Source organism: Gopherus flavomarginatus, chromosome 21 (assembly GCF_025201925.1).
Source record: "Gopherus flavomarginatus isolate rGopFla2 chromosome 21, rGopFla2.mat.asm, whole genome shotgun sequence".
Classification (NCBI taxonomy): Eukaryota; Metazoa; Chordata; order Testudines; family Testudinidae; genus Gopherus; species Gopherus flavomarginatus.
The window spans coordinates 22,070,930-22,098,506 of NC_066637.1; the positions used below are offsets into that span (position 1 = coordinate 22,070,930).

Sequence of the window (27,577 nt, forward strand, 5' to 3'; positions counted from 1 at the left end):
AGGGGAGCTGCATGGTACTCCCACCGTGCCCCTCATGAGGGCTGGCCAGGGCCCCACTGCACTCACCCCAAAGTTCCTCCATGCCCCCCACGTTGTGGGGCTCTGCCTTAAAGGGATGTAGTAGCATCCAATGGTTAGAGCAGGGGCTGGGAAGCAGGAGTCCTGCCACCACCAAGTGATTTAGACAAAGATTCAGGAAAAGGACCACTTGGAGTTCCTATTTCCCCAAAATATCCCTCCAAGCCCCTTCACTCCCTTTCCTGGTGTGGAAGAAACGAACTCCACTCTCAGGTTGAAAGCAACGAAATCAGAGACAGTTTTATTCAGGACATGCAATTGCAAGGGAAGAACACAGCTGACAGAGAGCATCTCTGCCTCAGTTTCTTCAAAGTACAAGCAATATCGCACAAGCAACATTTTAGTGTCATTAATGCATTAATTACAAACATCTGCAGTTTGTTTATGTTATGTCCTGCCCATTTCTGTATTTTCTCACTTCTGTGCTCAAACATCGCTATCTCAAGGCTGGGTCACAATGATTCAACTCTGCTGTCTTCCCACCCGCTTCTGACATAAGCTCTGCTTCTACAGGTCCCGCGATATTAGGCTAAGACTTAGCATGAGAGTTGCTCTGTTTCTTATAACTAACAGGCCTATATTTAAATCCTTTGACCCTGTTTCCACACTGGGGAGGCTTGAGAATAATATACCAACCAATTGCATTTAGTAAAAGTACAGACCAGACCCTTTATTTTTAGGACACTAAAATCAATCAGGTTCTTAAAAGAAGAACTTTATTATAAGAAAAATGTAAAAAAAAGCACCTCTGTAAAATCGGAATGGAAAGTAATTTTACAGGGTGATAATAAGATTTAAAACACAGAGGATTCCCCTCTAGGCTTAACTTTAAAGTTACAAAAACAGGAATAAACCTCCCTCTTAGCATAGGGAAAATTCACAAGCTAAAACAAAAGATAATCTAATGCATTTCCTTGCCTTTACTTACAATTTCTGTAATTTTAGATGTATCATTTTAAGGTATCTTTTCAAGAGATAGGTTACCTGCTTGGTGTCTCTCTCTCTCTCTCTCTCTCTCTCTCTCTCTCTCTCTCTCTCTCTCTCGCCCCCCAGAGGTAAACAACAAAGAGAGCACAAACAAAACCTCCTCGCCACCCTGCTCGCTCCCCCCAGATTTAAAAGTATCTTCTTTTCCCATTGGTCCTTCTGGTTAGGTGCCATCTAGGTTAATTGAACTGATTAACCCCTTACAGGTAAAATGATTCTGTACCTCTTTCTGTACCTCTGGCCAGGAGGGATTTTACGTTACTGCATACATAAAGGTTGTTACCCTTCCCTTTATATTTATGACATTCCCCCCAAATCACAGACAGTGCTGGGCAGCCTATTCCACACTGGCTGTGATTTCTTCCTGGAGCGGTAGGAGACAACAGAGTTACTAAGACACATGCACCTTTAGATATACTACTGATTATACAAAAACTAACAATATTTTCCACATTTCAAGGACGATTTTAACCAGTTGATTCTGGGAAACTTTCACAGGAGAGTGCATCAGCCACTTCGTTAGAAGCTTCTGAAATGTGTTGTATTTCAAAATCAAAATCTTGGAGAGCTAAACTTCACTGAAGAAATTTTTTGTTATTTTCCTTGACAGTATGAAGCCACTTCAGTGCAACATGGTCAATTTGCAGGTGGAAACACCATCCCCAAACTTATGGGCATAGCTTTTCCAGCACGTACACAATGGCGTAACATTCCTTTTCGGTGACTGACCAGTGGCTTTCCCTCTCAGACAGTTTTTTACCGAGAAACACAACAGGATGGAATTTTTGATCTGGTCCTTCCTGCATTAAAACTGCTCCCACAACACGCTCAGATGCATCTGTGATTACTAGGAAAGGTTTGTCAAGGTCTGGTGTCCTTAGCACAGAGTCAGACATGAGTGTCGCTTTAAGCTGGTTAAAGGCCTTCTGACACTTTTCAGTCCACTGAACTGCATTTGGCTGTGTCTTTTTGGTTAGGTCTGTCAGTGGGGGCGGCAATTTGGCTGTAGTGCTGTACAAATTGCCTGTAATATCCGGCCAAGCCTAAGAAGGATTGGACCTGTTTCTTGGACTTTGGGACTGGCCACTTTTGGATAGCATCCACTTTGCCCTGTAGGGGGTTGTAGTTCCTTGACCCACCTGGCGTCCAAGGTAAGTCACTCTGTTTAGGCCTGTTTGACACTTTTTAGCCTTAACAGTTAGTCCTGGCTGCCTTATTCGCTCAAAGACTTTTTGTAGATGTTTTGCCCATGAATCAGAAAAGATGGGCACGTCATCAAGGTATGTGACTGCAGATTCTCCCAATCCCACTAGGAGACCATCTACAAGTTTCTGGAAGGTGGCGGGTGCATTTCTCAGCCCGAAAGGGAGCACATTAAATTCATACAGCCCTGCATGGGTGATGAAGGCTGACCTTTCCTTGGCGGGTTCATCTAGCGGTACTTGCCAGTACCCCTTGGTTAAGTCTAAGGTAGAGATGAACTGGGCACGTCCCAGTTTCTCTAATAGCTCATCTTTGCATAGCATTGGATCAATGGTCCTCAACGTTTTTGTGGCCAGTAGCACATTCATGTTTTCAGAAGAGTGTGGCGGGCACCAACAGTTTTTCAAAGCTTATTTTGTATTTGTACATTAAATAATATGAAAAACATCATATTTAATATTACATAATATATGAATCTGAAAGATAAAAAGGGTAATTTTACATGTAAAAGGTATTAATTAAATTATTCTGCAATTACTCTTTCACCTTACCATGTAAATTTGCTCTTTTTTATCTATCTGTAAGAAAAATTAAGAGTTTTTTACAAAATAAATATCATAAACAGTTTTCATCTTATTTATTTTAAAAAAGTAAAACATTGTTGAACTGCTGGTCCAAATATATTTATTATTCTTACTTTAACATAGAATGAAGCCTGCAGCCCCGGAGTTCTCTGTCCCCAGCAGGCGTGGGGCCGTGGTTTCTCTCCGGCTTAAGCCACGGCCCCGCGCCTGCCGGGGACCGAGAACACCGGCGCCTGCAGCCCCGGGGAAGCTGGAGAGAAGCCGCAGCCCCACGTCTGCCAGGGACAGAGAACACCGGCACCCGCAGCCTGCAGCCCCGGAGTTCTTGGTCCCCAGCAGGCACGGAGCTGCGGCTTCTCTCCCCTGCTGGGCACTAAGTGGGCGCACATAAATGCCCCGGTGGGCGCCATGGGCCCACGGGCACCACATTGGGGACCACTGCATTGGACAGTTGTCTGGGCGAGTCACAGCATTTAGCTTACGGTAGTCCATGCAAAAGTGTATTTCCCCATCTGGTTTGGGAACTAGAACCACTGGAGATGCCCATGCACTTTTAGAGGGACGGATTACTCCCATCTGTAGCATGTTCTGGATCTCCCATTCTATAGCAGTTTTGGCTTGAGGAGCCACCTGGTAAGGTTGGGCTCTAATTGGGCGAGCATTACCTGTGTCAATGGAGTAGGATGCCCATTCTATCTGTCCTGGGGTGGCTGAGAACATCGGCACGAAGCTAGTGCACAGCTCCTTGATCTGCTGTTGCTGCATACGTCCGAGGGTCATGGAGAGGTTCACCTCTTCCATGCCACCGTCACTTTTTCCTTCGTAGTAGACACCTTCAGACCACTCAGCGTCATCTCCTCCCTGGGCTGTAAACTGACAACCTTTAACTCTCTGGAATAAAAGGGCTTTAGAGAATTAACATGGTACACTTTAGGCTTTAGAGTTGAGGTGGGAGATGCTATGAGATAGTTAACAGCTACCAGGTGCTCTTGGATCATAAATGGCCAGTCCCACAATGCTTCCATCTTATGGGCCTGAAGCATCTTCAAGACCATGACCTGGTCCCCTAGTTTGAAGGAACATTCTCTGGCATGTTTATCATACCAGGCCTTTTGCTCTCTCTGAGCATCTTTTAGGTTTTCTCTAGCAATGGCTAAAGAGTTTCAGAGGGTGTTTTTAGGCTGTTTACAAAGTCCAGAACGTTAGTTCCTGGAGAAGACATAAACCCCTCCCATTGCTGCTTCACCAACTGTAATGGCCCCTTAACCTCACGGCCATACACAAGTTTAAATGGTAAAAATTGGGATGTGGTACAGCCCCGAAGGCAAAGAGCAACTGCTGCAACACTAGGTCCCAATCATTGGAGTGTTCATTTACGAATTTACATATCATGGCCCCCAAAGTTCCATTAAACTTCTCCACCAGGCCCTTGGTTTGATGGTGGTAAGGGGTGGCAACCAAGTGATTCACCCCATGAGCTTCCCACAGGTTTTTCATGGTCCCTGCCAGGAAATTAGTTCCCGAATCCGTAAGGATGTTGGTGGGCCAACCTACCCTGGCAAAAATGTCTGTTAATGCCTGGCACGCACTTGTAGCCCTGGTGTTGCTTAGGGCTACTGCTTCTAGCCATTGGGTGGCAAAATCCATGAAAGTCAGTATGTACTGCTTTCCTCTGGGAGTCTTTTTTGGGAAAGGATCCAGAATATTCACAGCTACTCGCTGAAACAGAACCTCAATCATAGGGAGTGGCTGGAGAGGGGCTTTGACCTGGTCTTGGGTTTTCCCCACTCTTTGGCACACCTCACAAGACCGGACATAAGTAGAAATGTCCTTGCCCATCCCCTCCCAGTGGTAGGACTTCCCCAAAGGGTCTTTGGTCCTGTTCATCCCAGCATGGCCACTAGGATCGTGGACTAAGCTTTAGAGCTTTACCTGGTACTTAGTTGGAACTATCAACTGTGTCTGAGGATGCCAGTCTTCCTGGTGCCCACCAGAAAGAGTTTCCTTGTATAAAATTCCTCTTTCTACAACAAACCAGGATGGTTAGAAGAGCTGAGAGGCGGTGGGTTGCTCCGTGCTGCCGTTCAAGCTCCCTGGAGGCTGTCATCTGCTTCGTGCTCAGCCTGGAATTGTTCCCTTGATGCTGGAGACATCCGTTCCTCACTGGATTGTGGACTTGGGCTTGGTCCCGCTGGAAGTGATGTAGGTGATGGGGCTGTTTCAGCTGACTGTGAACCACTCTCCGCTGGTGCACTGTGTGGTATTTCAGGCTCCAGCTGAGCCTCTTGCATTGGTTTAGCTGCTGCTGCCTGTGCGGGCTCGGTAGTGCCCTCTGGCGTTGGAGTTGCAGACGGGGTTGACGTGCTGGATTCAGTGCTGGCAATAGTTCTGGTGCTGGTTGCTCAGCCCATTCCGGTTCTGAGACTGGCTTTGGCTGGGTCTCTGGGACTGAATCCACTACAGCTGTTGCAGTCGTTGGCAGGGGATCAGTTTCGGGCTCTGGTAACAGAGACTGGGCCCTGATGGACGGCTCAGGAACAGGGATAGGTGTGGAAGCTTTCTTAACCTGGCTGCAGGTGACCATTCCCACCCTCTTGGCTAGCTTCACATGGTTGGCCAACTCTTCCCCCAGCAACATGGGAATGGGATAATCATCATAGACTGCAAAAGTCCACATTCCTGACCAGCCCTTATACTGGACAGGCAACTTGGCTGTAGGCAAGTTTAAAGAGTTTGACATGAAGGATTGAATTGTCACTTGGGCCTCTGGGTTGATGAATTTAGGGTCCACTAAGGATTGATGACACCTGTGCTCCAGTGTCCCTCCACGCGATAACCTTCTTCCCACCCACACTCACAGTTTCCCTTCGCTCTGAGTGTATCTGGGAGGCATCTGGGCCTGGGGAACTTTGGTGTGATTCTGGTGTAAGGATCTGCAATCTGTTGGGGTTCTTGGGGCAGTTGGCCTTCGCATACCCCAGCTTAGTACATTTAAAACATTGCCCAGCTGACTGGTCACTGGGGCGAGGTGAGTTGCTGGAGACTGGTGTGGTGGGACGATAAGGTGTTTGAGGTTTTCCTTGGGATGTAGGCAGGGCTGTGGGCTGCCCCCAGTGGTAGGGTGTTGTTTCGGGTGGTCCCTTCTGGTATCCGCTCCAACTGATACTAGCTTTTCCGCCTCCTCCACTCATTTGGTTCCGATCTCCCCCGCCTCGATTACAGTTTTGGGCTTCCCATCTAGAATGTACCTTTCTGTTTCCTCAGGAACACCCTCTAAGAACTGCTCCATTTGCATTAGTAAAGACAGATCTTCCAGAGATGTAACGTTTGCTCCTGATGTCCAGGCATCCCAATTTTTTACAATGTGATAGGCATGTTGGGACAATGCCACGTCTGGTTTCCACCTTAGGGCTCTGAACTGCCGATGGGCATGCTCAGTGTTAGCCCCATTCTAATTCTGGCCTTTTTTAAAAAGCGTTTGTAGCTGTTCATGTGTTCCTTAAGCATTTCAGCTGCCACCTCTGCTAAGGGTCCACTGAGCTGCAGCTGCAGCGCCACCATACTGGTCTGTAGAGATGCTGTACCCAAGGCAGGCCCTTTCGAAATTTTCTAAGAAGGCCTCTTTATCATCGCCTTCCTTGTAGGTGGGGAATTTTTTGGAATGGGGAGCGGTACCTGGAGAAGGATTGTTAGGGTTATCTGGTAGACCCAGCTTAGCCCTTTCCAGATATAAGCACTTCAGCTCTGTATCCAAGTATTTTGCTTCCATTTCCGTCTCCAGGTATTTTGCCAGTTTTCTCTCCTCTGCTTCCAACTCCAAGCACTTTAAGGCCATCTGTCTTTCATGTTCTTTCTGTCTCTCTTCAGCTTTCAATCTGGCTAATTCTAGTTTCTTTTGGACCTCACTTTCCGTCATCGTAGCCTTCCTGCACTTAGCCTAGCCTAACCTGAGAGCTAGAAAGAAAAAAAAAAGAAAAAGTGTCCTTTTAAAAAAATATCTCCCTGGTTTTCAAGCCTAAAATTAAAAAAAAATCCTTTTAATATCCTGAAGTCCGTGCTTCTGGTTCAAAATGATCCCACCGTGCTGCCACCATGTCAGGATTCCCTCCCCACTCTGAACTCTGGGGTACAGATGTGGGGACCCACATGAAAGACCCCCTAAGCTTATTTCTACCAGCTTAGGTTAAAACTTCCCCAAGGCACAAATCCTTTCCTTGTCCTTGGACAGTATTGCTGCCACCACCAAGTGATTTAGACAAAGATTCAGGAAAAGGACCACTTGGAGTTCGTATTTCCCCAAAATATCCCCCCAAGCCTCTTCACTCCCTTTCCTGGGGGGGCTTGAGAATAATATACCAATCAATCACCTTTAATAAAAGTACAGACCAGACCCTTTATTTTTAGGGCACTAAAATCAATTAGGTTCTTAAAAGAAGAACTTTATTATAAGGAAAAAAGTAAAAGAAGCACCTCTGTAAAATCAGGATGGAAGGTAATTTTATAGGCTGATAAAAAGAATTAAAACAGAGGATTTCCCTCTAGGCTCAACTTTAAAGTTACAAGGACAGGAATAGAATAAACCTCCTTCTTAGCATAGGGAAAATTCACAAGCTAAAACAAAAGATAATCTAATGCATTTCCTTGCCTTTGCTTACAATTTCTGTAATTTTAGATGTATCATTTTAGGGTACGTTTTCAAGAGATGGGTTACCTGCTTGGTCTCTCTCTCTCTCTCTCTCTCCAGAGGGAACCAACAGAGAACATAAACAACAACAACACCCCCCCTACAATTTAAAAGTATCTTCTTTTCCCATTGGTCCTTCTGGTCAGGTGCCAACTAGGTTAATTGAACTGATTAACCCTATTATATGTAAAATGATTCTGTACCTCTGTCTGTACCTCTGGCCAGGAGGGATTTTATGTTACTTCATACATAAAGGTTATTACCCTTCCGTTTATATTTATGACAACAACCAATGTCCTAGTTGATGGGAGCCATCAAGATTCCAAACCACCATTAATGGCCCACACTTTGCGTAATTACAATAGGATCTCAGAGTTATATTTCATATTTCTACTTTCAGATACAGGAATGATACATTTATACAAATAGGATGACCACACTCAGTAGATTATAAGCTGTGTAATGATACCTTACAAGAGACCTTTTGCATGAAGCATATTTCAGTTACATTATATTCACACTTATTAGCATATTTTCATAAAAGCATATGGAGTGCAATGTCACAGGCTGGCCTGGTGGCCCAGCCATCTTTGCGGAGGGCTCAATGGTCCTCATGACAGAGCTGCCTGCAAGTGGCCAGTGTGCTGAGTATGCTCATCAGTTTTGCTGTCTGGGGTTTCACCTCTGGGGGCTCTGGCTCCTGCCCACCTGGCCGAGGGGGCGCACCCAAGTTCCCAGCAGCGCTGTGTCACACAGGGCACAGACGGACTCGCCTGGCCCTGCTAACCTGGTCTGGACGGGTGGGGTAGAGAAGTGTCCAACTGTTCCCCAGGGACCTAAGGGATATGTCAGCTCTCATGGGGAGCCCTAAATCCATAGAGGACAAGGGTGACTCTGGGTCTGGCCTGCAGGCCTTGGCCTGCACTAAGCAGGTTGATGAGAGCTGCACCGTCTCCTGCATGCCCCCTTGCATGGGGACAGATCTAGCCAAGGAGGAGAGAGGGGACGTGGCTGCAGACTAGCGGTGAGGTGCATAGTGTCTTCCCCTGACTCTCAGGCACATCCTCAGCTCTCCGTATTAGTCAGCAGGAAACACTAATAAGCAGGACTCCCATTGTCTCCCCCTGTCCACATCTGTCTCCCTCCCAGCCTGCCTGGCAAGCACCCACCTGTCAGCCTTTTGCATGGCTCTGGCACCCCACCAGTCTGGTGCCTGCATGTGGCACTCACCACGGTCCATTCTGAAGCACAGCATTGGAGCTGGGGCAGAGCCTGGCAGCAGGCCACGCTGGCACCCATCTCACCCTACTGCAGCGAAAGCTGCTCCAGGCAAATGCCCCTTCCTGAGGATTCAGCCATGGCACTTGCCTCCAGGCAGGCCTTCCATGCACAGGAAGGGTGCTGAGCTTGCCCAGCCCAGCAGGATTGCAGCCCCTTGGGCAATGGGGTCACTCCTACACAGGGGGGTCAGGGCACTGGGAAGTTATGGCTGCAGGGTTGAAAGGGACTGAAGGAGTTGGGTGCCCAATGCCCAGGGGATCTCCACACCTTTGAAAACGCCAGTCTAGGTGACTTCTTCAAGGTCCACAGGAAGGCAGAGCTGGGAATAGAACTCAGGAGTCCTGGCTGCCCTAGACCCTACTCCCTTCCAGCGTGGAGGGTGTCCTGGCTGCCAGTGCCATTTTGAGCTCTAGACACGATCCCTTCCATAGCCGAGAGTGGAACCCAGGAGTCCTGGTGCCAGTCCTTGCTCTCAGCCCTAGCCACGTTGGCTTGTGGTTCCTTTGGTGGGACAGGAGAGTGAAACGTGTCCTAGGCTGTGCCAGCCAAGTCCTGTGCATCCCCCCAAGGAAGTACAGGTGAACTGAAACGTGCAGTGCTCCTTTCCGCTAGTTACAGCCCCAGACCAGGAGCCGGATATGCTGTCTGCCCCTGGCTCCTCTCTGCCCCTGTGCCAGCACTGAGCCAGCCGCAGTCAGCCCCCGCCCCCAGCCCAGCTGGGGGTGTCGGGGAAATGCAGGCACGCTAGGGCGGGGCTGGGAGGAGAAGCTGCTCAGATGGGGCCAGCACTGGGCCGGGAGCTTGGTACAAGCTGGCAAACAGCACTGGGAAGCCTGCAACGGGGAGTGGGCAGCTTTACTTTGCCCCCACAACTGGGCAATGCCCCTCCAATCTGCTCATGCTTTCTGTGCTGCAGGGGCTGTTGGCCTCGGCTGTCCCCTAACCACTAGGAGTTCACTGTTCCCGAGGCGAGAAGTCACTGTGTGGAGTTCCCGGCCACCTGGGCTCATAGGCCACGTCCAGTGAGTGGGTCGTCCTACAGCCATTCACGCAGGCTGGCGGCTGGTTCTCAATTCTCATGCTGTAGGACAGCAGCTAGTTGCAGCAGGGGTCAGGCAGGAACCCCCAGCCCCACCATGGACACCCCTTGCTACATACATTAGTGGGAAGGGGACTTTAGCCTCCTTCTGGAGCATCAAGAGTTCTCCGTTGCCAGGGTCTGGCTCGTGGTCCAGGCCCACCCAGCACAGCCCATGTTCAAGGTGATGGGCCCAGCACTGCCATTTCTCGGGGGAGCCGGTGTTGAGGGATGGGGTTTGTCTCAGACTCTGCTTCCCACAACCCCCTCCTTGCTCCCCAGAGCGTGTCCCGGTGTCTCCCCCCTCCAGCCTGCTGCAGCTCTGTGCTTGGGCCCAGGGATGGCCAGCAGCTGTGGGCTGGTGGCCCTGGGCACACTGCCAAAGCGGCACAGTCAGTGAGTGACGGTGACTGAATTCCCTTCCAGCGCGTGATCCGCAGCCGCAGCCAGTCCATGGATGCCGTGGGCCTCAGCAGCAAGAAGCAGAACACAGTATCCACCAGCCACAGCGGCAGCTTCGGCCACAACAACCCAGACATGGCCAAAACCACAGGCATAGTGAGTGTGACCGTCCCCGCATCCCTGCTGGGCCTGCTTCTGCTCTGAGCCTCGCCCCTGCTCTGAGCCCTGCCCCCTGCTCTGAGCCCCACTTGTGTGACCCCATCTGCTCTGAGCCCCGCCCCTGCTCTGAGCCCCACCTGTGTGACCCCATTCTGCTCTGAGCCCCACCTGTGTGACCCCATCTGCTCTGAGCCCCGCCCCCTGCTCTGAGCCCCACCTGTGTGACCTCATTCTGCTCTGAGCCCCGCCCCTGCTCTGAGCCTCACCTGTGTGATCCCATCTGCTCTGAGCCCCGCCCCTGCTCTGAGCCCTACCTGTGTGACCCCATTCTGCTCTGAGCCCCACCCCCTCCTCTGAGGCCCACCTGTCTGACCCCATTCTGCTCTGAGCCCCGCCCCTGCTCTGAGCCCCACCTGTGTGACCCCATCTGCACTGAGCCCCTCCCCTTGCTCTGAGCCCCGCCCCCTGCTCTGAGCCCCACCTGTTTGACCCCATCTGCTCTGAGCCCCGCCCCTTGCTCTGAGCCCTACCTGTCTGACCCCATTCTGCTCTTTGCCCCGCCCCTTGCTCTGAGCCCCGCCCCCTGCTCTGAGCCCCACCTGTGTGACCCCATTCTGCTCTGAGCCCCGCCCCCTGCTCTGAGCCCCACCCCCTGCTCTGAGCCCCACCTGTCTGACCCCATTCTGCTCTGAGCCCCCCGCCTTGCTCTGAGCCCTGTCTGACCCCATTCTGCTCTGAGCCCCACCTGTTTGACCCCATTCTGCTCTGAGCCCCGCCCCTGCTCTGAGCCCCACCCCCTGCTCTGAGCCCCACCTGTGTGACCACATCCTGCTCTGATCCCCGCCCCCTGCTCTGAGCCCCACTTGTCTGACCCCATTCTGCTCTGAGCCCTGCCCCTGGACCTGAGCCCCCCCCCCTGCTTTGAGCCCCACAGCGTTAACTCCCCATTGTGTGGGCAAGCCCACCCAGGAGGCTGTGTGGTCTAGTGGTTAGCATAGGGGAGCTTGTAGTCAGGAGTCCTAGGTTCCTTGCCCGGCTCTGTCACTGACTGGCTGTGACGCGGGGTGAGTCATAGCCTCGCTCTGTGCCTCAGTTTCCCCATCTGTACCAGGGAGAGAGTGGGGGCTGTGAGGCATACTGATCGATGCCTACAAAGTGCCTGGAGACCCTGGAGGGAAGGGGCTAGGGAAGGGCAAAGCACCGGTGTCCGTCCCCGCTGGGAGCGGGAAGAGGAAACACTAGCTTCAGGATGTGAGCGAGTTCACCGTCCTCAGAACCAGCCCACTGCCAAATTCTTAGGTGCTGGCGCTATCGTGTGGCCATGCCATGCACCGCACTGCACCTCACTGCACTGCGCTGCAGCTCAGTTTACAATCCAGCAGCCAAGCCCTGCACCCTTCTGCAGTTCCCCCCTTGTCCAGTGATGGCCCTGACCCTGCTTGGTGAGGGCAACAGCCAGAGAAGGTCTGAGGGATGTACAGGATGTGCCAGCTACTGTGCATGTTGGGCAAAAGAGGGCTTGATTGCCAGGGCCGGCGCTACCATTTAGGCGACCTAGGCAATGGCCTAGGGCGCCAGAATTTTGGGGGGGCGCTATTTTGCGGGGGGGGGGCGGCACGCGCGTCCAGTGGACTTACCGCAGTTATGCCGGTGGACGGTCCGCTGCTGGAAAGGCTCCAGTGGAGCTGCCGCAGTCATTTCGGCAGACGGTGCGCTGGTCTAAAGGCTCCGGTGGCCTGCGGCAGGTCCACCGGAGCCTTTAGACCAGCGAACCGCCTGCCGGCATCACTGCGGTAGGTCCACCGGAGCCCCGGGGGGCTGCAAAATGGCCATCCGCCTAGGGCGTCAGAAACCCTGGCGCCGCTCCTGTTCATTGCATTAAATGTCCATGTGCCCCCAAAGGAGGAATGAGGCCCCAAAGTTTGGCAGGGAAGGAGATGGGGCTGCACTTGGTGGATAATTTGCCTGCTGGTGTTACTGCCCTGGAATGCCGGGCTCCACGGCTGCGCTGAGCACAGCAATGGCCAGTCCCCCAGCATGGGCTCCTGCTCCTACGGAAAGCCATGGCCACGCTGCTGGTCCTGGCAGTGACAGCAGGAGCTGAGACCCTGATGCCCAGGGATGGTTGGCTGGGACTCAGGGGAGGAGAGGTGCCAGCAATCTGGGGTTCTGTCCCTAGCTTGGACATTGACTTGCAGTGTAGCCTTACGCAAACCGTGGCCTCCTCTGTGCCTCAGTTTCCCCAATTGTGAGAGATTGACCTGCCTGGGGCGGGGTGGAAGGAGGAGTTTGATTTTGTCTGCAAAAGTTGCCTTGAGCTAGCCCCCTTCTTTTCTGTGTCATGCAGCCCTGCCCCCTTTCCCAGCTGCTCCCCACCCACCCTCCTCTCTCCCCATTGTGCAAGCCCCACAACACCCTCTCAGGCCTTCCCATGAGAGCTGCCAACTCCAAATCAACCATCCAGCGCCAGTAGCTGCTCAGTGGGGATCCCCACCACAGATACAGTGTCTCCCCGCATAGGCCACCATGACACCCACATGCTCACCCGGCGACGGGCAGCTACAGGGTGCTGTTAACAAGCCCTGTTACAATTGTCAAGCCATTTTTTTTTGCATGACTCTCTTCTCTTTTTCTCCCCCCTCTTCTCCCTCTCCCCCGCTCTGCTTCTCTCCTCTGTCCGCTTGCCAGTCATTGCTTGTCCCTGGAAAAGTGCCAAGTAGGTGTGGACGTCGAGGCAGCGCCATAGGGATAGGAACCATAGAAGAGGTTGATGTCTCTCTCGCTCTCTTTCTCTCTCTCCCCCACCCCTGGAGCCAGCGCTGTACATGTGATGAGGGAGCTGGGCCGCAGTGGGGACATTGGCTGGCTGGGCCTGGCTGCCATCCCAGCATGCAGGGCAGCCCGGCTGGGCCTCCGGTGCTGCAGGGAGGTGCTGGGAGCCCAGCTTCTCTGCAGCTAAGTTCGGGGGGTTGGGTAGGGAGAGAGGCGTGTCAGCGTCCCTGGCACCTGCTGCTTTCACCCTGCCTGGGTATTGGCACCCACAGTCCCTTGGTCCTGCTGCCTTCCCTCCTCTTAGCCCAGGGCCTTTCCTCTCCTCAGGCCCAGCAACGTGTGGCGATTCCCCCTCCAGCCCTCTGCCCCAAGCTTGGCCTCACTGCAGAGTGAACTGGTGTTCTCACCAGCCTTGCCCCTCCCGCTCCCTCTGCACATGCCAGGCCGTGGCTGTGGCTGACCCGGCGGGTACAGACGGAGCTCCAGTGTGCAGCACTCGTCAGCTGCTACAGTGACCGCTCTGCAGTGAGGATGCAGCTAGCTGCCAGTGGTGCCAGTCTGCCAGAGCATCCCACCATAGCTGCTGTGCCCGGAAGGACAGATGAATTCTCCTGCTATCCATTGAGAAGGTGTTCACAGAGCAGCACAGCGCAGTCCAGCCCCCTGCAGCGCGACAAGCCCAGCAGGGGAGAGTTATGCCGCAGTGTGGCCGAGCTCCCCAGGGCTGAGCCGACTCCAGAGAAGTCTCTGGGCATACATCCCTCGGGCTAACCACAGTGCAGACAGCCCCCCTGCCCAGTGAGATGCCAGCAGGAGGCTAGTGCCCACAGCCCAGCCCTGCTTGTTCCCACATGGCCCCCACGCCTTCCCTTCACCTTGGCCGAGGGCTAACAAATGTTAATTCATTGACACGACTGGGTCCCCAGCGGGGCTAGCCCCTCTGCATAATCCAGACTGCTCTCCACCCTGTCCCCAGCCAGTGTCGCTGGTTCCAAGTTGAGATCCAGCTATGGACACAGCTGCCGTGCATGGCCCTGCCTGAGCTGGCAGGCAGTGCAAGCCAGTGGTTAGAGAAAGGGGCATGGGAGTACCGACTCCTGTGTTCTTCTCCTGTCTGTCACATCACCTCACTGTGCCTCAGTTTCCCCACCTCTACAAGGGGGGTGATGGTACCTTCCTCACAGGGCTTTGGTCCAGTCCATGCAGTACTTGGACATCCTCAGGTGAAAGGTGCCAGAGATGGATGCAGGGCTTTGCAAAGGGCTGTGACTGCTTCAAGCTGTGCTGGAGTGCCCCACAGGCCCGGGTCACCTCTCCCCATGTCAGGAAGCCCAGCTGAGAGGCCATGCTATCTGCCAGGTGCTGCCCCTCCAGCCCCTCTGGCATGGTGCAGGCACCCCAGCAGTGCTCCTCCAATGCTGGGCACTGTCGGTTGGACAGATGCTCACTCCCCCATAGCATCAGGCGCCCAGAACCCATCAGCCCTGCCCAGCCCCAGTCTCTGCCCCATGGCTAGCAGCTGGCACCATGCAATGGGGCAGAGTCATCGCCCAATTCCTCCTCTCCACCCGGCCCCCTGGCACTCTGATGGGGCTCCAGCTGGAGGAGGCTCTAAGCCTGATGCCCAGCACTGGTGGCACCCAGGGCTCCCTAGTGGGAGATGTGTGTGAGCAGTAACTCATGCGACCCGGCTAAGCAGGGGACTCCGGTGCCCTGGCAAACGCTGTAGGGGGAGCAGCCCTCGGGATGGGGGCACCTGCCCATTGCTGGGTTGGCTCCAGTGGGGGGCAGGGTAGCAGTGTCCCGCGGGGAGACAGAGCTTCCCAGCACTGTCTGGCTGATGGGATCAAGTCTTTTCCAGTCGCTGATTGTTCCTGGGAAGAGCCCGACACGGAAGAAATCTGGCCCCTTCAGCCCCCGGAGAAGCAGTGCCATCGGCATTGAGAACATCCAAGAGGTGCAGGAGAAAAGGTGGGTGAAGCCCTGGCAGAGGAGGAGCAGGGGCACCAAGACCTGCAAGAGGGAGCACCAGCTCCATTCACCCCCCCACCCCCAGGAAGAGACAACTGGGTCCCACCTGCCCTGCCCCAGCCGCGTTGTGCTGCACCCGTGCCAATGGGTGACAGGGCACAGCAGAGGCAGGGAGTAGAGTGATGGGGAGGAGGAGAGAGGGGCCACCTCAGTGAGCACAGAGAGCCTCCCAGGTGGCTACGCGGCTCCGTCTCTCCAAGGCTGCTCTCAGCAGACTGCCGGGGTGGGGCGGGGCAGGGCGGGCAGGCTGGGTATGTGCTCTCCCCGTGAGGGCAGCTTCCTGCAGTTCACCCCGATTTCAGCCTGGCTTAGACCCCAAGGGGAGTGGGGATGCTGCCAAGCACTGCCAGGGCCAGGCCAGCCTGGCCACAGCCGGGGTTTGTGCTTCACTGCTGCTGGCACTGAGCTCAGGGGAGACCAGGACAGGGACACCAGTCACCAATCCAGCCCTGCCATGCTATGGGCTGGAAAATCTTGGTGCCCCCTGGGAGGGCAGCTGGGTCTGAGAGCTGCCCAGCAGCGAACATGGCTCCCCCTGGTCTGGCCCAAGCATGTCCCTGGTGCCTCTCACAGGGAGAACCCAGCAGGTCCTCAGAAGACGCCTGACAGCGGCCACATGTCCCAGGAGCCCAAGTCGGAGAACTCGTCCAACCAGAGCTCTCCAGAGATGCCCACCACGAAGAACAAGTCAGTTCCTCCTTGGCCCAGGGCTGGGATTCCCAGGGAGCCACATGGGCTGTCAGCAGAGAACGAGAGCATTTCCTACGTGGGGCGCTGGGCTGGGGGGCAGAGGGTCCTTTTCACTTGATCTGCACTCATTTGCTGTACTCTGAAAATGCCCATCAGAGGGTGGTCCAGACCCAGCCCTGCCGCAGGGCTCTGGGCACCCGTGGGTGGGAGCAGGAAAAGAGACTTGTCCAGGGGCAGCTAGTAAGGGATCTGACTTCCCTGTCTCTCCAAGGGTGGGGGAAGGGGAGAATGGGACATGTTGGAGGGTTCTGGGTCTCACTGCCCTGTGTTCTGGGGGGGGCGGGGGTAGAGGGGGTGCTGGATCTCACTGCCCTGTGTCCTGGGGTGTGTGTGGAGGGGGTGCGGGGTCTCACTGCCCTGTGTCCTGGGGTGTGTGTGGAGGGGGTGCTGGGTCTCACTGCCCTGTGTCCTGGGGGGGGGTGCTGGGTCTCACTGCCCTGTGGAGGAAAAAGCCAGAACAGGCACAGCAGCGGGCAGAGCCACCGCCGCCTGTGCCCGCCCCCCGGAAGTCATGGGGTGGGACAGGAAGTACAGCGCCCGAGGAGGGCTGGGCTGGGCTGGGCTGCCCCGAGGAGGGGCTGGGACCTCCCGATGCCCAGTTCCCAGAGGAGCGGACTGGACCTACCGGTACCCAGAGGAACCCATGGTCTGGGACCCACCGGACGACGCCGGCGGATGGCAGGTACCCAGTGAGGGGGAGGTTGGAAGTGGCCCGGGGGCAGCCGACTGCAGTCAGGTTGCAGACTCACCTGAGTCGATGTCAGTGTGTTTCGGTCAGGATCTCCCACTGACCGTCAGCGGTGTTAACAGCTGCTAGGGCCCCGGGCTGGAACGCAATGGAGTGAGAGGGCCTGCGTCCCCCCTGCCACCCCTCCAAGGCTGGCAGATTCCCCCTCCTCCCTAGCCTGGGGAGGCCATTCCTGGTGTTTGCTCAGCCCCTCCTGAAGGGCCTGAGCCCTGAGCCGCCTATTAACTGCGGTTGTTTGCTCAGCCCTGCAACAGAGGGACTGAGCCCCAAGTGACTGGGTGGCGCCACACAGCCCTGAAGCAAGGGGCGGGCCCCGGGCCAACAGAGTGTGGTGAGCCGGTGTGGCTCCCCTCCGCCCTCAGGGAGGATTGAGCCCCAGTCCCACCCTGCTACACCAACCTAAACCTCCCCCACTGCAACTTGAGACCATTGCTCCTTGTTCTGTCATCTGCTACCACTAGATCCATCCTCTTTGGAACCCCCCTTCAGGTAGTTGAAAGCAGCTATCAAATCCCCCCTCATTCTTCTCTTCTGCAGACTAAACAATCCCAGTTCCCTCAGCCTCTCCTCATAAGTCATGTGCTCCAGCCCCCTAACCATTTTTGTTGCCCTCCAGTTTTTCCACATCCTTCTTACAATGTGGGGCCCAAAACTGGACACAGTACTCCAGATGAGGCCTCACCAATGTCAAATAGAGGGGAATGATCACGTCCCTTGATCCGCTGGCAATATACAGCCCAAAATCCTGTTAGCCTTCTTGGCAACAAGGGCACACTGTTGACTCATATCCAGCTTCTCATCACTGTAACCGCTAGGTCCTTTTCTGCAGAACTGCTGCCTAGCCGTTCAGTCCCTAGTGTGTAGCAGTGCATGGGAGTCTTCTGTCCTAAATGCAGGACTCTGCACTTGTCCTTGTTGAACCTCATCAGGTTTCTTTTGGCCCAGTCCTCTAATTTGTCTAGGTCCCTCTGTATCCTGTCCCTACCCTCCAGCATATCTACCACTCCTCCCAGTTTAGGGTCATCTGCAGACTTGCTGAGGGTGCAGTCCTCGCCATCCTCCAGATCATTAATGAAGATATTGAACAAAACTGGCCCCAGGACAGACCCTTGGGGCACTCCGCTTGATACCGGCTGCCAACTAGACATAGAGCCGTTGATCACTACCTGTTGAGCCCGACGATCTATCCAGCTTTCTATCCACCTTATAGTCCATTCATCCAGCCCATACTTCTTTAACTTGCTGGCAAGAATACGGTGGGAGACCATGTCAAAAGCTTTGCTAAAGTCAAGGAATAACACACCCACTGCTTTCCCCTCATCCACAGAGGCAGTTATCTTATCATAGAAGGCAATTAGGTTAGTCAGGCATAACTTGCCCTTGGTGAATCCATGCTGACTGTTTCTGATCACCTTCCTCTCCTCTAAGTGCTTCAGAATTGATTCCTTGAGGAATCCCCACTTTGTCAAATAGGAAGTGCTGGGTCTCACTGCCCTGGTTGGAAGGTGCCGGGTCTCACTGTCCTGTATCTTGGGGAGGTACCAGGGGGCTGCTCTGTCTCGGGGTGGGGGGTGCAGGGAGGGTGGTGGGTCTCATTGCCCTGTGTCTTGGGGGGGTACATGATGGGTGTTGGGTCTCACTGCCCAGTGTTTTGGGGGGCACAGAGGGTACTTGGTCTCACTGCCTTGTGTCTCGGGGGGCAGGTTAAGGGGGTGTTGGGTCTCACTGCCCTGTGTCTTGGGGGGGTACCAGAGGGATGCTGTGTCTTGGGCAAGGTACAGGGAGGGTGCAGTGTCTCATTGCCCTGTGTCTTATGGGGCACGGGGGGAGGGGAGTGCTGGGTCTCACTGCCCTGTGTCTCGGGGGTGCAGGGGGCTTCTCGATGGGTGGGTTAGGAGGTGCTGGGCCTCACTGCCCTTAGTCTTGGGGGAGGTGTGTAGGGGGGGTGCTGGGTCTCACTAGCCAGTGTCTCGGGGGGGGAAAAGGGGGATATTGGGTCTCACTGCCCTGAGTCTCAGGGGGCCACAGAGGAGGTGCTGGGTCTAACAGCCCAGTGTCTCGGGGGGGGGCGCCATGGGGAGTCTGCACTGGCCAGTGGCTTCACTGGCCAGTGTCTCGGGGGGAATAGGGGGATGCTGGGTCTTACTGGCCAGTGTCTCAGGGGGGTGCAGGGGGTGTCTTAGGGGGTGCTGGGTCTCACTGCCCTGTATCTTAGGGGGGCACAGAGAGGGTGCTTGGTCTCACTGCCCAGTGTCTGAGGGGGGTGCAGGAGGTGTCTTGATGGGCAGGTTATGGGGGTGCTGGGTCTCACTGCCCTGAGTCACAGGGGGGTGTGGAGCAGGTGCTGGGTCTCACTGCCTTGTGTCTTGGGGAGGGATGTAGGGGAGTGTAACGAAGCAGCCTTTGGCGGGACACTACTGAGAGTATCGATTACTTAGAGCAGGGCAGTCACAGTCCAAGGCTGGGGTTTCTCCACTTCTAAGGCATCACCGAACCAGCCAGACAGAGGGGACTTTGGTTTCACCCCACTGGCTAACCACAAGTCACACAAGCAATTTCCTTAGACACTCCAGTCTCCCAGTATCACCACCAGTGCCACCTGTCCTGGGGATGAATGGTTATGAAACCAACACACCAGTAAAAGGAAAGGTTCTCCTGATTCTAAACGACCAAGCCCCAGACCCAGGTCAATATACACATCAGATCTTACCCACAAATCACGCTGTTGCCAATCCTTTAGAATCTACAATCTAAAGATTTATTCATAAAAAGAAAGACATGTAGATCAGAGCTAGAATTGGTTAAATGGAATCAATTACATACAGTAATGGCAAAGTTCTTGGTTCAGGCTTGTAGCAGTGATGGAATAAATTGCAGGTTCAAATCAGGTTTCTGGAGAACAATCCTGCTTCTTGCCTCTGGAGGAACCTTGCTACAAACTGAAGCTCTGAACAAAGGACTGACCTTTGTTCAGAGCTTCAGTTTGTAGCAAGGTTCCTCCAGAGGCAAGAAGCAGGATTGAAGACAAAATGGAGCCGTTTTCAGGGCCTTTTGTATTCTCTGCATGTGGAAGGACACCCCTCCGTTCTTACTGTGGAAAATCCCAGCAGCAAGATGGAGTCTGGAGTCACATGGGCAAATCACATGTCCATGCATGACTCAGTGTGCAGGCCTACGCCATTATTTCCAAGTTAGCTTGAAAATTCCCAGGAAAACTCAGATGTAGATTGTCGTCTCCCAAAGCGCATTGTCAGTTCAGTGTTTCTTGATTGGGCACTTACTGAGAACAGGAGCACTTGTGGCACCTTAGAGACTCACAAATTTATTTGAGCATAGTCCTTTCTCAAGAAACTGAACAAATGCTTTGCTGAGGCTACTTGGGATCAAACATTGAGATACAAGTACATAGCCCATATTCATAACTTCACATACAAAAATGGTACACACAGACAGCATAATCATAACCAGCAAATTGCAGCCTTTTCATAGACACCTTACTTGACCTCCTTTGTACTAGATTTGGTGCAGCTATAGGACCTTGGCTGCAACAATGATCTATACAGTCACAATTCATGCCAATAACATCACAGGGGGTGCTGGGTCTCACTGGCTAGTGTCTCAGGGGGAACAGGGTCTCACTGCCCTGTGTCTTGGGGGGATACAGTGGGGTGCTGGGTCTCACTGCCCTGTGTCTTGGGCATGGATACAGCGGGCTGCTGGGTCTGACTGCTCACTGTTCCGGGAGGGGCTTCGGGGGGTACTGGGTCTGACTGCCCCATGTTTGCAGGGGGGAGCCGGCATTGCAGAGGCCCGAGGTGCTGCGGGATTTCTCCTGCTCGTCATCCAGCGCCAGCAGCTTCGGCAGCGTGGTGGAGGAGAACGAGGGTGCTGACGATGACATGGGCGTGGTAAGTGAGGATGGAGCTTGGCACACTGGCCCCTTTCCCTGCCCTCCCAGCCTCGGGTTGGAGGGGCCCTTACTGCACAGGGCAGGTCCCTGCTGATCACGGGGCCCTGAGGGGGGATCGCAGCCTGAGCGGGAGGTTCCTGTCAGCTGGGCCCGGGGGGCTTGGCTGCTGGGGGGGACCCAGCATCCTCAGCTGGGAGGAGGCTCTGAGTCTCCCAGGAAGAGCCCATTTCCAGAGCTCATCAGCTAGGGAGTGTCTGCCTCACTGCCCTGCATCCCTCTCCTGTGTGTCCTGCAGGAGAGCCAGGCCTCGGGGACGCCCCATAAGCGAGACTCCTTCATCTACAGCACATGGCTGGATGACAGCCTCAGCACTGCCAGCAGGGGGAGCTCTCCAGGTACCCAACCGGGACCCCACCCAGTGCGGCCCCAGCCACCGCCGGCCCCAACCCCCCATACCACCTGTCCCCTCCGCCCTCCCCTGGCACTGCCTCTCTGAGATGCTCCTGATGCATCTATGGGGCAGGAGCCTGGCCTCTGCCACAGACCTTCCAGCAGGGGGCTGTGATCACACTGCCCCGAACCCCAGCCATGGGGGAAAGGGAAGCTGAGTGCCCCCCCCACACCTCCCATACCGTGGCACAGTGACCCCTTCTGTAGCACCTCAAGCTTCTGCGTTTGCCTGTGTGTCCGCCTGACAGCTGTGCACCTACCTTGCCAGCGAACGGCTCTGGGGATGGGCAGGATAGTCTGGCATCTGGGGCTGGTTGCGCCAAAGGGGCAGGTGAAATCACTAGCTCTTGTATAACATGTCAAAGTGCTTGGGCACTCAGATGCCATTAGCAGGGGGATCTGAGTCTCCATTTTACAGATGGGGGAACTGAGGCACCCAAGTTCACACAGCAGGCCCCTGGCAGAGCTGGGAATAGAGCCCAGGTCTCTTGAATCCCAGTGTAGTGCACTGTCCACTAGGCCGCACTGCTTTCCATGCTGGGTGGAGAGCTGGGGGGTGGGGCATACAGTTTGGGGAGTGGAGCCTCAGGGGCCCGTAACATCAGGAAAAGAACTGCAAGGGTTCAAACTTTCCAGCTGGCCGGAAATCTTCCTGCTGCCAGCTGGGCAGCCTGCTCAGGGGGCACTAGAAATGCCACAGGAGGGAGATGCTGCTGGTGGAAAGGCAGAGCCCTGCGTTCAGGCCACGGCACGGCTGAAGCTGCCGTCTCTGCTCACGCTGCTCTAGGCTGCTGGAGATAGCACAGCAGGGCGCAAGCACAGCTAGCTGGTAATGCGAAGCATGCTGGCTTTGGCTTCAGTGTACCCAGGTTCCTTTATGCCTCTCGGGGAAGCGGCAAGCAGCCTTAAAGGGAAGCAGAAATGGCGTCAGTGAAGCCTGCATGTGCAGGGGGCTTCCACGGCCAGTGAAACACTCTGTACCTGCCCTGCTCCCAGCCAGGCCGGGCGGGAGGCACACGAGGGCTGGATCAGGCTGTGGTCAGGGACGTTGCCCTGCAGCTATTCTCTGCTCCCCAGAGGGCTCCGGGAAGCAGGGCTTAAGTTAGAGCAGCCCCAAGGGAGCAGTAATTTACACCGGGTGCCATGCAGGCCTCTGCGTGGCTCCATTAGAAGAGGAGCACTCAGAGCCCCCATCCTCTTCCCCACTCCTGCCCAAGCTCTGGCCTGGGCCAAATGGGAATCAGTCCCCTGTGTCATCCATTATGAACATGGCTCCACCACTTGCCTGTGCACCAGGTCTCTGGCTACTAAGCATCAGGCATTTAGTTCTCCTGGCCGTGCTGGGAACTTGCGTCTCGCATCTTCATCTGACTCTGCCTTCCAGGCCCCTCCCAGTCTCCCCAGCCAGAGCCCAGGAAACCTGGAGACCCTGCCTGTCCGGAGATCAAAATCCAGCTGGAGAGGTCTGAGCGGCACATGCCCTACCTGGTGAGTGTGCTGGGGCTAAGGGCCAGGGCCCCGGGGAGAGGCCAGGGGGAGTTTGCATGCAGGATGGGGCCTGCCCGTGAGGGGGGGGGGAGGTTAGAGGGACTCCAGTGCTACCCTGAGGAGCCCCCACTACTCAGCACCTTGACACCAGCACGGATTTGCAGAAGAGAAGCAGTGTCCATTCCCCTCCCCAACCTGAGAGCCTGGCGCATAGAGGGCCAATTCCTAACCATCTCTCTCAGGCCTGTGAACGTGGTGCCATGCCCCCGTGCCCCCCAATTCTGGGCGGCCTTGCCCGTCTAGCTGCAGCGTTCTGGCCCTTGCTATGTCCCCTATGCAGGACGCTCTGAGCCTTCCATCACCCCTGCTTTGAGGCATTGGCCAACAGCAGCAGAAGGGGGTGCATGGGGGCGGGAACCTTTTGTATGAAGTGGGATTCTCCAAAGCGCTCAGCAGAGACTGCATGCCCCCCCCACCAGAGGTGGCTAGCACCCCTGACTGCAAAGGAACCACAACAGACCCAGCTCTGGGCACTCCACCATCCTGCCTGTGGCAGGTCTGGGAGCCCGAGTGTGTCCCTGGTCTGGGGCTCCAGAGATCCTCACGGAGCTGCATGCAGCTGTCGTAGGCTCAGCACCAGTGGACAACGCTTTGCCCTCAAGGAGACAGCTTTTATCCAGATTCCCTGGGGTCAACGTGCAGCCTGTGGGTCAAATGCTTCTAACTCACCCTTATCCCATATTTGCCTGTGAGTCTCTGCCTGCTCCCGCATTCAGGGCTGGGCCACGTTAGCCAAAGGCACCAAGTGTCTTGGTCCCTGCTTGCAGGGCAAGGGGCAGCAATCCCTGGGCCAGGAATAGCCACTCGCTCTGGCCTAGCCAGCATGCCAGACGCAGAACTAGTAAACCCTTCTGTGGCTGGGCTGAAGGTGAACCCAGGGCACGTCTGCCCCAGGGCTGGATGAACCCCGAAGTGGTGGCTCTCTGTGGGTTGGTTTGTGACCCCAGTATCGTGGTTAATGTCCCGGTCTGTGTGTCTGTCCATGCAGAGCTGCTAGTCCCTCACCTAGTCTCCGTGGACGTGCATCCCCCGAAGGTCAGCACCCTCAGTCCTGCCTAATTTGCTGGAGACTGGGGCAGGATGGTTATGGGGGGGTAGGCAGGGATTTGCCAGAGCCTGCGGCAGGATGGTTATGGGGGGAGCAGGGCTTTGCTGGAGCCTGGGGAGGGATGGATATGGGGGGGAGGGCAAGGCTTTGCCAGTGCCTGGGGAGGGATGGTTATGGCGGGGGCAGGGCTTTGCCGGAGCCTGGGGCAGGATGGTTATGGGGGGGGGCAGGGCTTTGCCGGAGCCTGGGGCAGGATGGTATGGGGGGTGGGTGGGCAGGGCTTTGCCGGAACCTGGGGCAGGATGGTATGGGGGGTGGGTGGGCAGGGCTTTGCCAGTGCCTGGGGAGGGCTGGTTATCGGGAGGAGGGCAGGGCTTTGCCGGTGCCTGGGGGTGAGATATCATGGGGGGGGGGGGCAGGACTTTGCCAGTGCCTGGGGATGGGATGGTTATGGGGGGCAGGGCTTTGCTGGTGCCTGGAGAGGCACGGTTTGGGGGAAGGGCAGGGCTTTGCAGGAAGCTGGGGCAGGATGGTTATGGGGGGTGGGGGTGGACAGGGCTTTGCAGGAACCTGGGGCACGATGGTTATGAGGGGGTAGGTCTCCCCCTCCTGCTGGGAGTACAAGTGCCCCCCCACCCCCCTGGGATTTTTGCTCTGCTGTGTGCTGGGGGTGGCACTTGAGCTGGGCCCTGGGCCTTTGGGCAGCTGCCTTGTGCCATGTCAGCAGCCGGCCCAGGAGCTGCTGAGCCAGCTCTGAGCTGCCCGTCTGTGTCCAGGGTGGGCAGAGCTCCTGAGCTGCCCCATTCTTGCCCCGTCCATGAAGGAGGCGATGGAGGGCAGCACGTTCTGTGGATTGCCTGTATTGCTTCCTCAGTGCTCCTGGGCAAGGGGTTTTCCAGGCCCCCCAAGGGGATCCCCATTGCATCTGTTAGTCCCAGTCGACAGCTGGCACAGGGTGGCTGGAGGGCGAGAAATCCCCCACTCACAGCCCGGAATCCTGATTTCCCAGCCTACGCCAAGGGCCTAGCTGGCATATGGCCCGTGCTCTGCCCAGGACGCAGAGCTGTCTCCACACGTGCAGAAAGCGCAGGGCTCTGGGACCTGCCAGCACCAGGGCAGGAAGTCACCCCAAGGTCTGCTGGCAGATGGATCATTTGTGGGGTCCCTTCTCCTGTTGGGCCGTGGTCTCCTCAGATCTTGGGGCACAGATTGTGTTTCCCCATGTCCCACCCTCTGGCCTGTCATCCCTTCCGCCTCCGTACCCATGGTTACCCCCGTCTCTGTTCTCCCCCAGCCTGGAGAAGACGGGGATTCTTACGGCCTGTGCCCAGCGCCCTTGCCCCACTCTCCTTCGCCTGCAGCACCCACACAAGAAGCACAAGCTGAAGGGCTTGCGGAGGGCCCCAACCTCTGTCACAGCTGAAGACGACTGGCCCATCACTGAAGCCAGCAGCCGAAGCCTGTGGCCTAAGATGGCCAGGCCAGCTCCCTCCTTCCCTTCCCACAATGCGGCCAGGCACTGGCTGCCTGAGAGCCAGCGTGGCACAGTGGGAAGGTCCCACCACATGGCTGAGGAGGCTTCAGGCCATCTGCCCGCGCCCAAAAAGCCTCTCCCACAAGCAATCGAGACCTTGGAAGAGATTCCTGGTGGCCCTGCCCGTCATGTCCCCAGTCCCCACCCAGAGCTCGGATTGTTCTGCACTTTCCTGATGGGACATGCGGTGCCAAACACTTCATCCATGCCCAGCCCTTGGACCCAGGGACATGTCCTGCAGCCCAGGGCACCTGGCAGGCCTTGAAGGAACCTCGACACTCTGCTGCCAGGAACGATGCCATGGTGTGTTAGAGCCCAGCCACTCCCCACTGACGGGCCAATCACCCGTGGCAGCTAGACTCTCCAGCCCCCACCTCTCCCGGCCAGCTGTTCCCCGTTCCCCACATTGGCCAGTCTTACCCTGAGAGCCTCCTCAAGGCCATCCCTGGGAATCTGACCCAGCCCCGGAGGAGGAAGGCTGGCACGTAGGTGGTATCTAGGGTGAAGGATGCCTCTCACTGGAAGAGCCCAGGATAGGGAGGAGTCCTGGGGGAAGGAGAGATTGGGAGACTTGGCAAACTAGCAGTGGGACCCTGGTCCAAGGGAGAAAGTCTGACCCTGCCCTGGCCTGGAAGGCCTTGCCTCCAGCTGTGCACTGCCAGCCCCCCTTCAGCACTCCGACAGGCTGGCCTATCTCCAGTGGCAGGTGTATATACCCCCCTCTACCCCCATCTGTACACAGCCACCGAGCATGGCCTTGAACAGCAGCCATGGCGCTGGGCTGATGCCCAGGGTGCGGAGGAAAGAGCCAGGCCTGGAATGGCTCTGCCCTGCCAGAGGGAGGGCTGCTTCACCTCTGCATGCCAGTGAGGGTGTGGCTGGCCTGGGCATGGAGGCAAAAGCCGGTGGTGTCCCGGTGCTGTGGGACACTAGCCCAGACTTTCAGCGTCCCCCCACTGGTAACACAGGGCTGCGCAGTGCCCCTGTGCAGAGTCCCCTCGGTCTGGCACCTTATGTCCCAGCTGCTCCATGGGCCTGGCAGCATGGGGGGGGCTTCACCTGGGCCCCAGCACAGGGGCTCCCTGTGCACACTGCTCCCCTCCTGCCCTTAGTGAGGCTGATACTGTCCACAAACACCACTGCAGCTCTGCCCCATAGCCAGCCAGGGGCGCCCCAGCCCCCACTCTCTTCTTAACACCCTGGAAGCAGAGTCATGCGGAGAGCAATTGGGCGCTGTGGGCCGGGTGGGGCATGCGAATGGCTGTGAGGAGCAGTGCGGGGGCAGTGCCTCCAGTCGGGTCTGTGAGAGCTCGGCTGCATTCAGTTTCACGACTGCCCAGCTCGGGGGCTCCCTGGCCTGAGCAGGATGGAATCAGAGCGTGTGAACCCAGGACTGGGCAAACGCCTGATGCCCTTAGAGTCTGTTTATCCCAAAGAGCCATGGCGCCTGGCAGACCCATCGCAGCCACACAGGTGAACCCCGGCTCCTGCTGCAGGCGGCTGGCCAGCTAGCTGACATGCTGCACCAGTAGCCCAGAGGCAAGGGAGGGTCGACAGGCCTGGGCGGGAAAAGCCAATTCATTTTTTCAGGGATTTTTTAAAAAAATATTTTTTTCCCAGAAAGCTTCCTGCAGTATTTTTTTTTTTAATGAAAAAAATGACCCGAAACCCCTGAATGGTGAGTTTTCACAAACACCTTTCTGGTCAAATTTCCAATTTTGTTTGAAAATATTTTAATCCAGAAATGTTCCATTTATGTTTTTTCATTGACAGACAGGAACATTTTGACTAAAGTGACACGGGGTGCCAGGAGTCCCTGAACCTAGCCAGCCCTGCCCCGCGCCCCCCCACCAAAAAAAAAAAAACTGGGCAGGGGGGGAAATGTTATCAAAATAAAAATTTTCCACCCCCAAAAAATCATTTTGCTGAAAAATACCTTTTTTGTTGGAAAAAAACATTTTGAGGGGAAAAGTCTGCCAGCTGTGATATTAACCTCTTCTGTGCCACTGCCCAGGGTCACGGGCAGCACATGATGGACTGCAAAAAGCAGACCTGTGCTGCTCTCCAGAGCAGCTTCCTGGCCGCCACAGGGGTCACCAGCCACTCCCGAGTCCATTAGCTCCTGAAGTCGGATGGGCTGGTGTGTAGGCATGGGTCTGTTTTCATGTGGGGGCATGCACAGCACAGTGTAAAAAAAAAAATTGAAATGGCTTCCTCTGCGGGCAGGAAGGTACAATGCCATGATGTGTATGTATTTAATTTGAAACTGCCTACTGTCTATGTAATATAACTATGCTGTGAACACCCAGGGTATTTTATGTCTGTGTTGT

General features: G+C 55.5%; 1 protein-coding gene across 2 annotated transcripts in view; it reads left to right on the forward strand.

Moving 5' to 3' along the window:
* The window catches only part of RAP1GAP (RAP1 GTPase activating protein), a 167,192-nt gene extending 140,101 nt beyond the window's left edge, over positions 1-27,091 (forward strand). The window contains exons 9-17 of one of the 2 annotated variants that reach the window (XM_050931224.1): positions 10,322-10,453; positions 13,145-13,222; positions 15,090-15,199; positions 15,833-15,946; positions 20,545-20,665; positions 20,963-21,062; positions 22,502-22,605; positions 23,654-23,700; positions 25,008-25,095. In XM_050931224.1, the coding sequence (XP_050787181.1) occupies positions 10,322-10,453; positions 13,145-13,222; positions 15,090-15,199; positions 15,833-15,946; positions 20,545-20,665; positions 20,963-21,062; positions 22,502-22,605; positions 23,654-23,662 (768 nt within the window). In that variant the 3' untranslated portion in view covers positions 23,663-23,700; positions 25,008-25,095. Of the gene's footprint in view, positions 1-10,321; positions 10,454-13,144; positions 13,223-15,089; positions 15,200-15,832; positions 15,947-20,544; positions 20,666-20,962; positions 21,063-22,501; positions 22,606-23,653; positions 23,701-25,007 lie in introns of both variants that reach the window. The other variant, XM_050931225.1, reaches the window with a different exon arrangement.
* Positions 27,092-27,577: the final 486 nt, after the last annotated feature.